General features: G+C 39.7%; 1 protein-coding gene across 11 annotated transcripts in view; it reads left to right on the forward strand.

The window, feature by feature from the left end:
* SNX24 (sorting nexin 24) overlaps positions 1–15,737 on the forward strand; it is a 76,223-nt gene that overhangs the window by 37,975 nt on the left and 22,511 nt on the right. For 9 of the 11 annotated variants that reach the window (XM_046905304.1, NM_001101649.2, XM_046905300.1 and 6 more), the window contains 2 exons: positions 880–963; positions 6,024–6,128. In XM_046905304.1, coding sequence (XP_046761260.1) covers positions 901–963; positions 6,024–6,128 — 168 coding nt within the window. In that variant the 5' untranslated portion in view covers positions 880–900. The remainder of the gene's footprint in view (positions 1–879; positions 964–6,023; positions 6,129–15,737) is intronic. The other 2 variants (XM_046905305.1, XM_040655487.2) reach the window with 1 other exon arrangement.

The following is a 15,737-nucleotide window of genomic DNA, read 5'->3' on the forward strand; positions in this document are numbered from 1 at the left end:
ATAATTATTTCCAGCACTTTCTGAGCAAAAGAGAAAACAAAAGAAAGAAAAAAAGAAAAAAAAAAAACAACTGGAAAGATCAGGCACCTTTTTTATATTGCTTTTCTGCTGATCTTGTCTTCATTTAATAGACCGTGTTTTCTTGAGTACTTCAAAATATTTCTCATCACTTGCCCTTAGTACTGACCTTGCAACCTGAGAATCAAGGAAGTGTCATGTTAGTGACTACTAATTAGTGCATCCGGAGAGCTGCTTCTCCTGGCCTTCAACCTCCCAGAGGCAGCAACAAAAGCTGTCACATGGATCATACAAAGAAAACAAGCGTTTGCCGTGGCTTTTTTGTTGTTCCCCCCACACACCCCAGGTTGCAGATAGTAGCACGAGCTCGATTGAAACTGCATGCGAGTCTGTAGGTTAGGAGGTAATTAACCCGCAGTGTAGTAGTTGGGTTTTTTCCTCCATGCATAGCATCAGGCTTTTATTACCTGGTTCTTACTGCACGTGTGTTATTTTCATGGTTAGAAAAGACAATAAATCTTCATTTCCTTACAGCCTTTTGGTTTTGTTCCTGCTGCCTTTTTATTTTTTATTAATACTTCCCACTGCATTAAATATTTCTGAGATTATTTTAACGTTTAGAACTTAACATACAATGTAAAGTCCAAATGAAGCTGTCTTTTTGTTTGTTTGTTGAACAAACTTGTTGATGGAAGAGTCAGCCACAATACCCATTCATCATTTTTCTGCTTCTTTACCTATTCTAGCTGTCCTCTTTTGGAACCACCCTACATTTTGGGTATAACATGCAATCACAGCCTTGTCGCAGAACTGTCTGTGCAAAAGCCATTCATGTCCTTTTTATTATCTGTAATTTTTCAGGTCTTCAAAATAGAAGTGCTAATGAGTGGAAGGAAGCATTTTGTGGAGAAGAGGTATAGTGAATTCCATGCTCTCCATAAAAAGGTAATTATCTCCTTGTACATAGCAGATTTGTTTTACTCTAATTGTTTCCCCCCACTTGAAATTGTTAAGGTTTATGGCTTGTCTTAAATACGTCTTGTGATTCATGTCTCTGGAAAAGAGTCCTTAGCTTAAATAGTTGTCTGCTTTGTGGAAGTGAGGAAGGGGGGTGGTGGGCCGATCATTTCTCAGACATTTCTAACTCTCCTTTGCTATTGTTTTTTACATGCTGCATTGCTAAAATGCCATCTGTAGCATGTTGGTTTTTTTTTTTTTTTTCCTCCTTACAAAATGATGAAATACAGCACATTCCTATAGCAAAGCAATACGGCTTTGTTTTTTATTCTGTTACGCAAGTAATTTATGTTAAATCTATACATTGAATTGCTAACCTGCTGAGCTGAGGCAACAGCTTGTGCACCTAAACATGAAAAAGACTGAGTAGGCTGGCTCACTCTGCTGCTCTTCATACAGTGAACGTAATAGGAAATATCCCTTAAGCCTTTCTACTGAGTCCTCTTACTGGTGTATGAAGTGAACTTAATTCTTTCATGATTGAGTGTCCGCTAATTGTTTCCATGACTGTTAAAGGGAAGGTACAACTTCTCCTCCCCGGTCTGAACTAGATGCTTCTATTGCAACTTACCAAAAGGCAAATTTAAATCTTTTCTGCCTTGTGAAAAGCAAACATTGTGAAGAATAGTTCCGGAAAAGCAGCAGCCTACTGGTGTTGGGGGTATGCTGAAGAGCTTCAGCCCTTTCCTGGGAGCAGGGCCAACTTTTGTTGCTTTGGCATTGGAGGACTACTTGTAGGCTTGACTGCTTTTGCTTGTGCTGCTTTTCTTCAGTACCAAAAAGCTGCCTCTGCAAAAGATAGAGAGGAGCACAGGGAAGAGCTTGTGGCATTTACAGCTCCTGCCATTGCAGCGTCACAGGAACTTGCTTATACCAGCATGTTTGGTATCCCTGAGTCATTTCAGGAATGGTCTCATTCAGGGAGGAAGCGGAGAGGTGGCAGAGAGAATGAATTTTGACAGCCTTATATTGATACAAGCCAACTTGTGACAACAGAAAGAAACTGTTGAGCCGTATGTGTCTTTGTCCTAAAGAATCTTATATACAAATACATTTTGCTTTACTGCACAGTAATCAATATGTGCTATTATTTCTTGGCCTTTTGCTTCTTGCCCCAGTTGTGGTAATTGACTGCCACTTTATAAAGTGCGTTTTCTTGTTTATTGCTTTTATTCAGATCTCTCTCACATCTTTTTCGCCTTGTGTTCTATTTGAATATGATAACATGAGCAACAGTGTCAGAATCAGCAATACAGCTGTAAGCAGCCTAGCCTTTGCCATACATGTGCTTTGTTTTACACAAACTAATCCAACAAATGAAAGTAAAGTAGAGTAGGCTGACTAAAAATTACACAACTTGTTAAGTTAGGAAGCATTAAAAGGGAAAAATCAACTTTTCTATGCTAAAAATGCATATCCAGGTAGATTCTTTCCTCTAGTTGTTGGTTAATTTCACAGTGGTTTCTGGAGTTGCATGGTTTAGTTTCCATTTATCTCTTGGTTTACTTGCACGTTTCCCCTCATCGCTCCACACAAGTGTCATGAATGACTGCAGTCTCAGTCTCAGGTTTGTCACCTTGCAGTAACTCCCTTTGTAGAGAATTATCCTTAAAACACCAAAAGAGCCATTAATGACGCTCCTCTTCTCTCTGTCCAAAAATAGCAGCTAAATATTCAGCCAAAATTCAGACACTTGGATCACCTTTCAGTCTGTTACATCTTACACCTGATCTGCTTAGTGTCTGTCTTAAGTTATGCTGTGGTTTTCTTAATTGTTCCAGCACAGATGCAAAGCACCCAACGTATTTGGCACAACATGCTATTAAAGTCTTACTTTTCATCCACAGTAATACTTAGGTTTGTAGTAAACAAAGAGTTGAAGAGCTCCCTATCTGAGGCTGCTTCAGTGCTCTCAGTGTTGCAGAAATACTGGAGGAAGTGTTCTCTAACAATACATTACATCATTTCACCCTTTATTCATCTGTTTTGTGTTAGAAAAAGCAGAAAATCCCAAAGCTCTTGAGTACAATTCTCTTCTTCCCCTTTAATTCAGAAGGTGAGTACCACTCTCCATTGCTGTACGTGCCTGAGAATTATAAAGGTATCATTAAGTGTACTGCATTTTCAAGGTGCCCTTAGCACTGGAGATGAGTGGTGAGCAGCAGAAATAAAGCCTTTGCTGGGAACAGCTGGGGTATAGAGTGGGGCAGATTGCACCTTTGCCTGGGAAGGCTGTGCTACACTAGAATCTCATGCAGGAAGGGGAAGGTCAGCATAACTGATGGGAGATGATTCATTCATCTGCAATGGAAAGGGTTTAAAATCTTCGAGGCTGCTACAACACACAAGTACCAATTACTTCTTTGTCGCATTATAGAACGTAGCTGAAGTCTGAATGAAACTTCTGTGATTTGCATTTAATTCATTTTTACAGTGAATTAAAATCTTCCTGTCTGTATAATGCAGTTAAAAACACGACAGTATACCCATGGTTATTCACTACTTCTGTATTCCATTTTTTTTTTCTTTACATCTTCAATAGCTCTTTTTTAGTATGAGTACGTCAGGTGACAGTGAAACAACCAGTGCACTGAAATGTACAGAACACCTAGGTTCTGCACATCAAGTTTTGCAGATTGCTTATAATTTTACAGTAGATGTGACTTTTCGTATTTGGGCAAATAATTCTGTAATTGATCATCTGAGACATCTTGTAGACTTGAGGTAAATAGGGATTACAGTTTGTCAAATCAGCACCCTCAGCAGGTTTGCAGATGACACCAAGCTGAGTGGTGTGGTTGACATGCTAGATGGAAGGGATTGCCATCGAGGAAAACCTGGACAGGCTTGAGAGGTGGGTTCATGCCAATCTCATGAAGTTCCACAAGGCCAAGTGCAAGGTCCTGCACCAGGGTTGGGGCAATCACAGGCACAAATGCTGGGCAGAGAATGACTTGAGAACAGCCCTAAGGAGAAGGATGCGGGAGTGTCAGTTGATGAAAGTCTCAACATTAGCCAGCAGTGTGTGCTTGCTGCCCAGAAGGCCAACTGTATCCTGGGTTGCATCAAGAGAAGTGTGACCAGCAGGGCGAAGGAGATGATTCTGCCCCTCTGCTTTGCCCTCGTGGGACCCCATCTGGAGTACTGCATCCAGTTCTGGGGCTTCAACACAAGAACATGGAGCTGTTGGAGCTGGTCCAGAGGAGGGCCATGATGATGATCGGAGGGCTGGAGCACCTTCCCTATGAGGACAGGGTGATGGAGCTGGGGCTCTTCAGCCTGGAGAAGAGAAGGCTCCGAGAAGACTGTATAGCAGCCTGCCAGTACTTGAAAGGGACCTACAGGAAAGCTGGGGAGGGACAGTTTATAAGGGCAGGTAGCGACAGGAAGAGGGGAAATGACTTGAAGCTAGGAGAGCATAGATTTAGACTAGATATTAGGAAGGAATTCTTTACTGTGAGGGTGGTGAGACACTGGAACACGTTGCCCAGAGAGGTTGTGGATGCCCTCCTCCTGGAGGCATTCAAGGCAGGGCACGATGGGGCTCTGAGCAACCTGGTCTAGTGGAAGAATCAGCTTTTGTATTCTGGCTTTAAGGCCATTCAGTAAATGTACATGAGTTTGGGCAGGTTTCGTTTTCGTTTCTTGTTAAATTGTACTCTAGCACCGTTAAGAAATCAGGAAGTTGCAAAATATTTCCAGAGCGATCAAGATTTCTACTCTGGAGCTTCGTTACTTGTGATTGTAGAGACGTTGATATGTTGGCACTGCTTTTTCCTATAGTGACATCTCAGCAATCTCAAAGATGAAATGTAAATTCTCAGTCTCCCACGGGTACGCATGTCAAAGTCAATTTTGAGTTTCTTCCCTTGCCTCCCTTGCCTCAGATTTACTCAGAGGCAGTATGCAACAGAAAGAATGTCCAATGTCACCTCCTATTAAAATGCAATGAAGTCTATTCCAGTTACTGTTTTTGCTCCGTAGTTTTGAGGGAAATGTTAATATTGGCTGGTTTTGAAAAAAAAAGAAAAAACACGTTGCTCTTGAAAGAGCATTCTTACTGCTGTCATAATAGATATTTGTGTCTGTCTGTCTGCTCTCGTTTATGCATACACACACATATTTCTGCATATATCTATGAAGATTTCCTATGCAGATCTTCAGAGAAATGGCTGTGGAGCTCTGTTGGAAGTATGTTCAGTGGCAGTCTTGCTGTTTCTCTGTGTAAGCTATTAAACACAATTGTCAATCCATTGCGGCATTTTGAGGGCATGGACATCTCTTGATTCCAGAACAACATTTAGCTCTCCTCCTTCCCCCACTTGTACATAAATGCCTAAATCCAGCATTAGAAATGACCGTGGTGTTTTGCCACCACACTTAGCAATGTAATCACTGTGTACGGTGCAGTGATATTGTAAGGTGTCACGCAAAGTCAATTCATGAGGAAAAGAAGCACGAGGGGGACTTAATATTGTATCTTATGTCTTCTTTGGGTGCTTAAGGCTGCAGGGGCTGAATCCAGCTGTCAGGTGCTAGGTGTTCCTTCTTCATCCTCTGTTAGCTGCTGTAAGGTACTTTGAGCCCTTGCTCTGTGGTTTCTGGGCTTCTTGAGTGTTTTCCCAAGGCTCAGCCTTGCAAGTCACCAGAGTCAGAGATTGCCACTGCTTTGCTTTAGTTATCCTTCAGCCCCCTCCTGCCCACTGCTCAGCTACCAGCTCAGCTGCAGCCGGGTAACTGTCTGGCTCCAGTGTGTGATTGGTGTGACATGGGATTTTTATCTGCAGCCTGTAGGTATGAAGGGGCTTAAGAAGTCAGCTGTTACTTCGGTGACTTGAACTTGATTGGTGAGGATCTTGGTTGCTGTGCTGTTTTCCTTTATGTGTGGTTATTTTACTGATACTGTCTCTCACCTCTAATGTAGACATGTTTACTTTAAAGGGGGCACTATTATCCTTTCTCTTTGTCTGGATTTCTTTTTGTTTTAGCTCAAGAAATGCATAAGGACTCCAGAGATCCCCTCCAAGCACGTAAGGAACTGGGTCCCAAAGGTCCTGGAGCAGAGACGACAAGGCTTGGAGTTGTACTTGCAGGTGAGTATCCTCTCACTGGTGTGGAAGTAAAAACAACTTTACAGAGTTGCAGAATCCAAACCATCTGTAGATACTTTAGGTATGAAATGGGCTTTTTCAACTATAAGCAATTTAAAATACGGACAGTGAGTTGCATCCTTACTGGCAGTGTTCGCTTAGCAAGTCTAGCAGCTAGAAACCTGGACTGTTTGCATTTTGCTTCTCATTAGGCTGCTTCTCATTAGGCTGCTGACTGCCTTCAGCGAACTTACAGGCACTGTATTTTCCTCCAAATAAAATAATAATGCTATTCTTTCCAAATCTGATTTTATTTTACTAATGAAAAGTGCTACAGAAGAGAAAGAAGGAGGCTTGATTTAACCGGCCTCAGCTTAGGCAGACTACAGAAGAAGCAGCTCATCGAATTCGTATCCCTCTCTGTACATGTCTATATCTGAATTGTTCATGTAGTTGAAGTCGGTGTTCATCATCTCATCTCACTGTGGGCACTTCATTTAGAGTCCTACCATGGCTCTTATTTTGCTCCAGACTGTAAAGGGAACCTACAGGAATTATTTGGCTATACAAATATTTAAGTATACGAGTGATAAATCCCATCCTTTTTTAGTAGATGAAGTTTCTACTCTGACTGTGATTGCCTCAAAAATTATTCTCTTGTAAGTTAAAAATACCCAGTGGCATAGTTCTACGGCCATTTCTCTGGTGACAAAACAAGATTAAGGTGTTCCTCTGCACATATTCCCAGTTCACTTCACCTTCTGCTGTTTTATTAAAGGAGACCACAGGAATGGTTTGAGCCAAAAGATAACAGTTCTGTGAGGAGGGCAAGTGTGAGAGTGTTTTGTTTTTCCTCAGATTATTTCGGGTTTCTGATTTATGTCATCATCCACAGTTGCAGTGGCACAACTGGAAAAGTGGTGAACTGCAACATAATGTGCAATGAGAAGCCATCAAAGAAAGTGAATGTTAACCTGTTTATTTTTATTTTTTATTAAAAAACATTTAATGATTATTTTTCAACTGAAACATAGAATCATAGAATTGCTTGAGTTGGAAGGGACCCTTGAAGGCCATGTTGTCCAACTGCCTTGCAATGAACAGCGCCACCTACACCTTTATCAGATGCTCAGAGCCCCATCCAGCCTGACTTTGAATGCCTCCAAGAATGGGGCTTCTGTACCACCTCACTGGGCAACGTGTTTCAGTGCTTCACCACCCTTAAAAAATTCTTCCTTATATCCAATGTAGATGTCTGTCCTTGAGTTTGAAACCATTTCCCCTTGTCTTGTCACAATAGATCCTGCTAAGTTGTCTGTCCCCTTCTTACTTATAGCTCCTCATTAGATACTGATAGGCCTGATTGGGCCTCCCCAGAACCTTCTCTTCTCCAGGCTGAACAGCCCCACCTCTCTCAGCCTGTCCTCATAGGGTGATGTTCTGTCATTACTCTGGATGTCATTGAGGAAGATGTTAAAGAGCTTTGGTCCCAGTACTGACTCATGAGGGGTTGCACTTGACCACCATCCAGACATTGAGCCGTTGACCACCCTTCTCTGACTGTAATCTTGCAACCAGTTGTCCACTGGTGCAGGTACACCATCATAAAAAGCAGCAAGGTTGGTCAGGCAGGGCCTGCCCTCAGTGAAGCTGTATTGGCTGCCCCATATCACCAGCCCAGTTTTCCATGTACCTTAGAATAGCTTCCAGGAGGATCTGTTCCTTAATCTTCCCTGGCACAGAGGTGAGCCTGACAGGTCGTAGTTCCCTGGGCCCTCCTTCCTATCCTTCTTAAAAATGGGTGCAACATTGCCTCTTCCAGTCATCTGGGTCTTCACCTGACTGCCATGACTGTTCAAATATCATCAAGAGTGGCTAAATTTGTTGTTGTGGGTTAAAAATAACATTGCAGTTGCCAAATCCTTTTGGTTTGGGGGAAAAAAAAAAAAAAAAAGATTTTTTGGTTTCAATGGCTGTCAGCACAGTTTGTGGAATCATCAGTGTGTTTCTATTATACAGACATTTCTGTGACATTCCTTTTTTTTCCCGATTTTCATGAAATTGTCTTTGGGAGAATATCAGTACTAAGGCACATACACCTATTTCTTATATGAGGTTGGTTTTGTTAAGAAGGTACAAGGGTAAATTGCTTAGCATGTTTTAATTACTGATTAAACTTTAAAAGAACATCTCCCCCTACTGGAAGAGTTAGTCGACTCATAGAGTTGTACGTTCTTCATGTAATTAACTTGTACTCTCTTCTGTCACTGGTGGCTATCAGAAGAACATGCAGTGGTTAAGACTGGAAAGGACAGCTAGTGGTCATCTGATGAAAACAAGGCCAACCTCTTAGTTGTATATATCCATACTAACTTGCATACCAAATCAAATTAAACGAAGAAAAGAAATCATTAGTATTGTTTTCAAAGACAATAAACAAAACTAATAAGCAGTGAAGCTTCAGCTTTTAAAATAACAAGAGCCTGATTTTAGGAAAATGAATGCTCATATCAAGGAACTTCACTTATCAGAGTGCCAAGCATTTTCATGTGCTCCAATTTCAGCATACATTTGGTCTGTTTTTAATTCAGCATCATGTATAACAGCTGTTACTTTCAAATTATTTGTTTTATGCAGCATATGGTAATTTCTCATTATTTTACCTTGCATCTTGGAAAAACCTATGCCAAATACAACGAACACACTATGCCAATTGCAGTCACACACAGATCTCTTTCTGACATAGCCTAATCATATTGAGTTTTAATATATATTTTAATGAAGTAATCTCCTATAGTTGAAATTTGGATAAAAATAATGAGGTGGAATTAACATATTTGATCTGTATCAAATAGTAAGGAAAGCAAAGAATTCCATGGTCTGAGATTGAAAGCACTGCAGCATGTGGTATCTCATCTTCTCATGGTGAAAGCAACCTTTCAGATTCTTTCTGTATGGGTTTTGTTTCTTGGAGTACCTGGACAGGAGCTCAGAAACGTTTCATTATAACTTTCTAATGAATAGCAAAATGGTGAATAAACCAATTACTATTAGGCTGTGATATAGAAATATGCATTCTAGCTATATTAGCACTATTCAGCAAAATCCACTGTCATCCACTGTCAGCTAAAATTCATCAGATGATAGGTTATTTTTCTTGGTTTTGAAAGCTAGCTGAGGATGTGTTCATCCTATAGTGGTCTGGCTTTCCTGAAATTGTCAAAGATTGGTTTATATGTGTTATTTTTAAGTGACTTCCATATTCTACAGTCTTGCCTGAAATTTACATCTTTTGTTTTTAATACTGCGAAACCGTTGACTGGTGAGCACTAGTGCATTTATTGGAACAGTGTGCATAATAACAATACAGAGCCCTTGTGAATATTAAGAACAGTCAACCAACTGACAAGTGAAAGAAATAATTCTGTTTAATCTGTTAATGAGGAAACAGATGCAAAAATAAAAGAATGAGAGAATATGGCCCCTAACATTCAAGCAGGTTAGTATGAAGCACTTACCAATTGCTCCTCTGCTGATCCATGGTAACTGTGCGTGAGCTTGCCTTAGATATTGTATTTAAAGATGGTACAGAGCACTCAGTGCTCCCTCTTGTACGCTGTTGCTTGTGTTTGAGTTCAGTAAGTCATCCTTTGGATGGGCCAGCTGAACTGGTAGTTGGGTTTTTATTTTGGACGTTGGAGATGAGCTGCACCGAGGGCCTAATTTTTGGTTACTGGAGCAACTGTGTTGTCAACCTGATCAGTATTTGTTAGAATTAGATTTTGTGTAATGTACTCTTGGAAGGAGCAGTTTTTATGGAGCGTATTTCCAGTGAATTGATAACTGGGAGGAATTTGATCTAACCACCTGCCCTCTACTGATTTGAAGCTAGGTCACATCCTTGTCCCAGTAAGCTGGCACTGGATGTTATTGCCATCCAGGCTCTCTGCCTAGGGACTTGCCCTTTGTCAGGCCAGCCTTTTGAAGTTCAATGAAATAGATATTTTCTAACAGTTTTGGACAGAAGAAACCTCATCATTTGTTGGTACCATCAGTCCAATGAGATAGAAGGCATGGTTAACAGAATTCACTGTGAAGTGGCACCCACAGCTGGTCTTCACTGAAATTATTTGAGTACAGAGAGATTTTGGAGAAGGCCCGTATTTGTGATGACTTTCAGGATGCTATCTTCTTTATTGTGGTCCAGGTGACCTGAAGAGAGTCTTCCTGTGTCTAGCAGGGATATCATAGAAAATTGAGGGCTGCAAACCTTCTGAACCTGTCTGTGTGGAAGTATGTAAGGTCTGTATGTACGTACATCTCTAGCCAGAGGTAATACATAGAGCTAATACTTGGCGGAGGTCAAGAAAGCATACTTGCCTTTTACTTACTCTTGAACTTTGTGAAAAGAGAACAGTTCTGATTCTTGAAGATAAGACTGGTTGAAGCGCTGCTTGGCTGTGAGATTTAAGACTCGGTGAACTTCGACATTCCCGTTGTTTCAGGGATCCCAATCTTCAAAATGAGTTATGTAGTTTATGAAACTGGCCTAGAGATTTGTTTTCTGTTTAAGGAAATAATCTGGAGATCTGGGAAGCACTTTGAGCTATATTTCAGTATTCTTCAAAGTGCAGTTCTCTTCAAAAGTATTTTAACTCCCAAACCTTCCTGGAAAAAAAGATAAATAAAACTCAATCTTTTATTATTATTCTGTTCAAAAGTAGAATGTAATCCTAGACTCCTTAACCATCTTAGTTTCCAGCAGGGTAAATCGTGATGAGCAATGTTCAGTTCCTCTAGGAGTAAGTTCATGAGAAATATGAAGGAGAAAATCACTCGTTACCATACAGACTTCTTTACTTTGGTTTGGGGACGTATGCAAGAGCAAATGCAGAAGGAAAAAAAATATATTTCTGCAATTGGTGACTACAGAAGAAAAAGTATCTTATGGAAAATTTGGCCCAAGGTGTCATTTCTTTGCACTATGATGATTTTCTCTAATAACTTCACTAAGTATTAATATTAAATTGCTTGTGATGAAGTTGAAATAAATAAGCAAATACTCTTTTCTAGATAGGCAATCTCAATGAGGGGGTTAAATAACTTGTTGCTCAAAAGAACAAAAAACCCAAGCTTTTAGTCACCAGCATTTCTTTGTATTCTGAAACTTTGGAGTTACTGTCATTTATGTTGACCTGGTTCTGTGCTGCTGCTTCATAAAGTTTTAGAGTAAAAGAAATGTTTTTGTTGATTTGAAAAAAGTTTCAGAGCGCTGCCAAACTTGAACGGTGTTTCATATTGCAGCTAAGGATATGAATCTTCTGTTTTCTTCGAGCATTGGTCGTTTTCACTATCATTCTGAGGAGTCAGATAATTTGATTTCCTAAGGTTTGTTTTGCTTAATTTAATGGTGAAGAAAATAAGTCCTCCGTCAGCTAGTGGGAAGATTCACTAGCTCTTCACTGCGTAACTATTTCTTTCTATTCTAACATGGAGGAATGTGAATTTGGGCATTTATAGCCTTATCTGTCCTCACTCAAGAACATTGGAGAGGTCTCTGCTGGAAGAAAAGCCATCTAGACTCCTGATGCCAATCTGCACCTGCTCCAAAGTGCATGGTCTAGAGTTTTGCCTTTTTAATGTCTGAATAGCCCTTCTCTGTAACTGTTGCTGAAGTGCTACTTCGGAACTCTTTGCTGGAGAAGGACCAGAAGGTGTGTGAAAGTGGGGAAGCACAAATTCTTTGTGATGCACAGGATTTTTCACTGATTTCTCTTTCTTGGTAAAATGGAGGGAAACGTGGTATGTTTGCCATGGTAATACATAAAAATCAACCTAAGATCTTCAAGGAGAGGGGGAAAAAAGCTAGACTGTCACATAAAGAGAGGGATATATTTAGTGGGTTGTGTGAAGCTAGCATAGAAAACTGGGATCAGGAACATTCTGTTTGTGCTTAATAACATAAACAATTCTTGAACTTCAATTATCTTGAAAAGAAAGAAAAGAAGAAATAAAAAGTAATGACTTTAGAACATTTTTACCCTGTGCTATTGGAGCTTTTTAGAAATATTGAGATCTCTGTACGTGATAAGTGCTGGGAGACATTGTTTTCCCTTTGCCCAACAGAAACTGTTGGTTGCTAATTAGTTCTATAAATGCTAATGGCAAAATGATCATAGAACTGCTCGATGATCATTCAGCTATTTGAATTTTATTTCTGTGTTCTTCACTAATGGCATGTACCCATTCTGTCAGTTTTAGCATTCGTTACAATTGCCCTTCCTTTACATTCTCAGAAGCGTGCTCTATGTCAAGAGTTGAGTTATTCCTGAATACCTGTGTGGTCATATGTAAAGGTATTGAGAATGCAAAAAGTTGAAACTGTTCAAAGGGAAGACTGGAAAAGTTCATGGAAGACTTTACAATTGTCATAGGAAGCCTTTGTCTTGGAAATCACTTTTGAGGCTGCTGGACTACTGGGGAAAAGTATCTCATGCTAGTCCTGTTCGTTTATTCTCTTCCTTGGTAACCATTTATCACAGCTGCTTTTGGAGATGGGATACGGTACTAAATGCACCTCTGAGGATAATTTCTTTGCATGTGTTGGGTAGCTGGCTTTATATTTAGAAGCTGAACGCATAGGAAGAAATTTTAAACATTGAGACTTCTGGGCAAAATATGGGCCTATTTTTGTTCTTCTCCACCTACTTCTGTGCATGGCTTCTCTGTGGGTTTTTTTCTGACTGTGCTTCTCTTTAGCCTTTCACCATATCTGAGAGCAAGAGCTGGATAGGATTCTCTTTGACTTCCTTATGTCATTCATTAATCACCACAAAGATTTTTGTAGAAGCCATCCTCCCCTTTGTCCTATGTACATATTCTCTGTTGGAATCTATTTCTGTCTAATTCAACACCAAATTGGCTTATTTGCAGGAAAAAAAAAAAAAAAAGAAGAAGAAGAAGAATCCCATCAGGTCCAGAACAGATGCTTATCTTCCTGATTGCTGTTTCTGGGAAGCAGTTTTCTTTTAAATGCAGATGAATACATCAAGAGCAAAGAGTCTGGTTTTAGAAAGTTGCAAGTAAAAGTTGGAAGCAGTGAAATAAGATCTAACTCATGTCTGGCTGGCAAGGCAGTTGGATCACACATGTCCATTAATCACAATGAAAATTCTCTCTATCATCCAAAATTAATCAGTGTCGTCCTTCTCTAATGCCATTTAGTCTACAGTAATCGAGGTTGAGCTCTACCTGTAAGGAGCTATAAAAGCAACGGTATGACAAGAATAAAAAGGCAAAATGTTCTTTGTCCTTATTAAAGATTGTGAGCAGAGTGTTAAATAATATTAATGGCTTGGATTGTCAGTACTTAACAGTACTTTCCTAGTACAAGTGATTTTATTGATCGATACAGTCTCAATGTAACAGGGCAGATTATTCCACTGATTTTATCGAAACCTTAACTAAGTTTGTTAGTATACCACATATCTTTAAATAGATCTAGATGATGATGTAGATTAAGAAAAGCAGACCACCATCCATCTTTTTTTGATTGGTTAATAACTTAAATCCATCATTGCTAAGACCAGCTCTTTTAGGATTCTGTTGCGCATACATGTTTCTTCGGTGGTACAGATACATAGCTGGTTTTCAATGGCTGTGGGTTTTAAGGGAGTGTGTTTGACAGATGCAGACTTACGTATTGGCTTAGAGGAGCTACAAAACAAAAGGGGAAAGCAAAATTAATTTTGCAGATAATTTAAAAGAGAGCTTTTTAGTAAGAATGTCTGTTTACAAATGTGCTTCCTACAGCGGTGTTTAAAGCTTGTTTCAAGTGTGCTTAGGAAGATTACCTGACTTTCTTTCTGTTTTTGCTTTTTAAGTGGTGGCACTTTGTATTTTACAGTTTGTGTATTTTCCTTCATCTTCAATAGTGGATTTTTTTTGCTACATAGAATGTGTTTTTTGCTACGTAGAATGTATGCTACGTGATTTTCTCTCTCATTCTCCTCTTAAGTCAGAACTGATCAAAGTAAATTTTGCTCAGTTAAAAGCAAAATTTACATTAGAAGTCAGATTTCAAAAAGCCACATATAAGCAGTTTTCTCTTTTCATAATGCTGTAGTATAACTTACTGTTGCCCAAGCTAAGATGAACGTCGAAGTGCGTGTACCGGCTATTGTATATACAGTGAGAAATGGTCTCCATCCTGACCCGCATATGCTCAAAGTAACCAGAAGATTTTGAGGGAAGAGAAAGAAATGAAGTTCTTTCAAAGAAATGAAGTGTCACAGCCTGTATAAGCAAGATGTTGAATGTGAAGTCCCCATTTTGTTGCTCACAGCTACAGTCTGCTGACTGAGTCATTCTAATACCCACGATGCCTTCTAGAGCAATAGAAAGTTTGAGTCTCTCATCTTATTTAGCCATGATGGAAAAAAAAAAAAATGTGACCATCTGTGATCCTGAAGGCAACTCCTCGTTTGATTTTACATTTTCAATTTTTTTTTCCTTTATAAGTGTTTAATAGATTTGTATGAGTTTGTGTAGGGGGGGGGAAAGAAAGAAGTCAACTTCTGTCCATTGTAGTAAAGGAAGGAGGGAGATGCAATTCTTGTACGGGCAGTTACTATCCCCGTCCAGTACTATGGTAGAATGGCAGTTGCTCCCACTTTTTCATCAATACATAACATTTTAAACACGTTTTCATTTTCTCCTCTGTGTTGTTTTACATAAGCTGGATCTTATTTTTTTTGTGTATGAATGATAATGGCTTTTTTAAATTGTGCTTTCAAGGCCAGTTAAGACTTACTGGCTTTTTCTTCAAAATCAACCTGCAAAGTTACTTAATGAATTGCCAATGAAGAGAAATATACCTTCTAGTGGAAGAGTATTTTATTACTGCATGTGTAGTGCAATACACAATGGTATGCTATGATTATTCAGTAGTATACAGCATTAAATTAACAAGTAGTTTACACCTATGTTTGCCAAATCGTTGCCTTAATGCAATTCGGTTGCAGTCTTTTGCCTACACTCTTTGTGTGACTGAAGGCCATTCATTAATTTTCTTGAGGTATTTGTATAGAGGAAAAATACATGAAGAAATGAATAAGTCTGTCCTTATAGCAGGGTTTGAGTTTCCACATATCAGGACATGTTTGAAGGCGGGAGATTGAAAACAAAACAGTGAATACATTCTGAATAACTGAATGTCATTCTTTCAGTGCTTTGGATGAAGAACTGGCTCTTGGGGGCAAAAAGTAGTATGGGATCACGTAAGCAGCAGCTAATGCATCTTTAAGAAAGCTGAATAAAAGTTTGAATGGTAAAATTATTCTGACAGCTCTTCACTTTGAAGTATCTGATAACTTCCCTGTTTTTATCTAGCGTTGTTTATATCTGGTAAAGGGCCTGGAGCACCAGTCTTATGAGGAGCTGCTGAGGGGACTGGGATTGTTTAGTCTGGAGGAGAAGAGGATGAGGGCAGACCTCATCGCTCCCTGCAACTCCCCTGAAAGGAGGTTGCAGCAAGGAGGGCGTCAGTCTCTTTTCTCAAGTGACAAGTGATGTGACCCAAAGCAACGGCCTCAGGTTGTGCTGGGGAGGCAC

Source organism: Gallus gallus, chromosome Z (assembly GCF_016699485.2).
Source record: "Gallus gallus isolate bGalGal1 chromosome Z, bGalGal1.mat.broiler.GRCg7b, whole genome shotgun sequence".
Taxonomy (NCBI): Eukaryota; Metazoa; Chordata; class Aves; order Galliformes; family Phasianidae; genus Gallus; species Gallus gallus.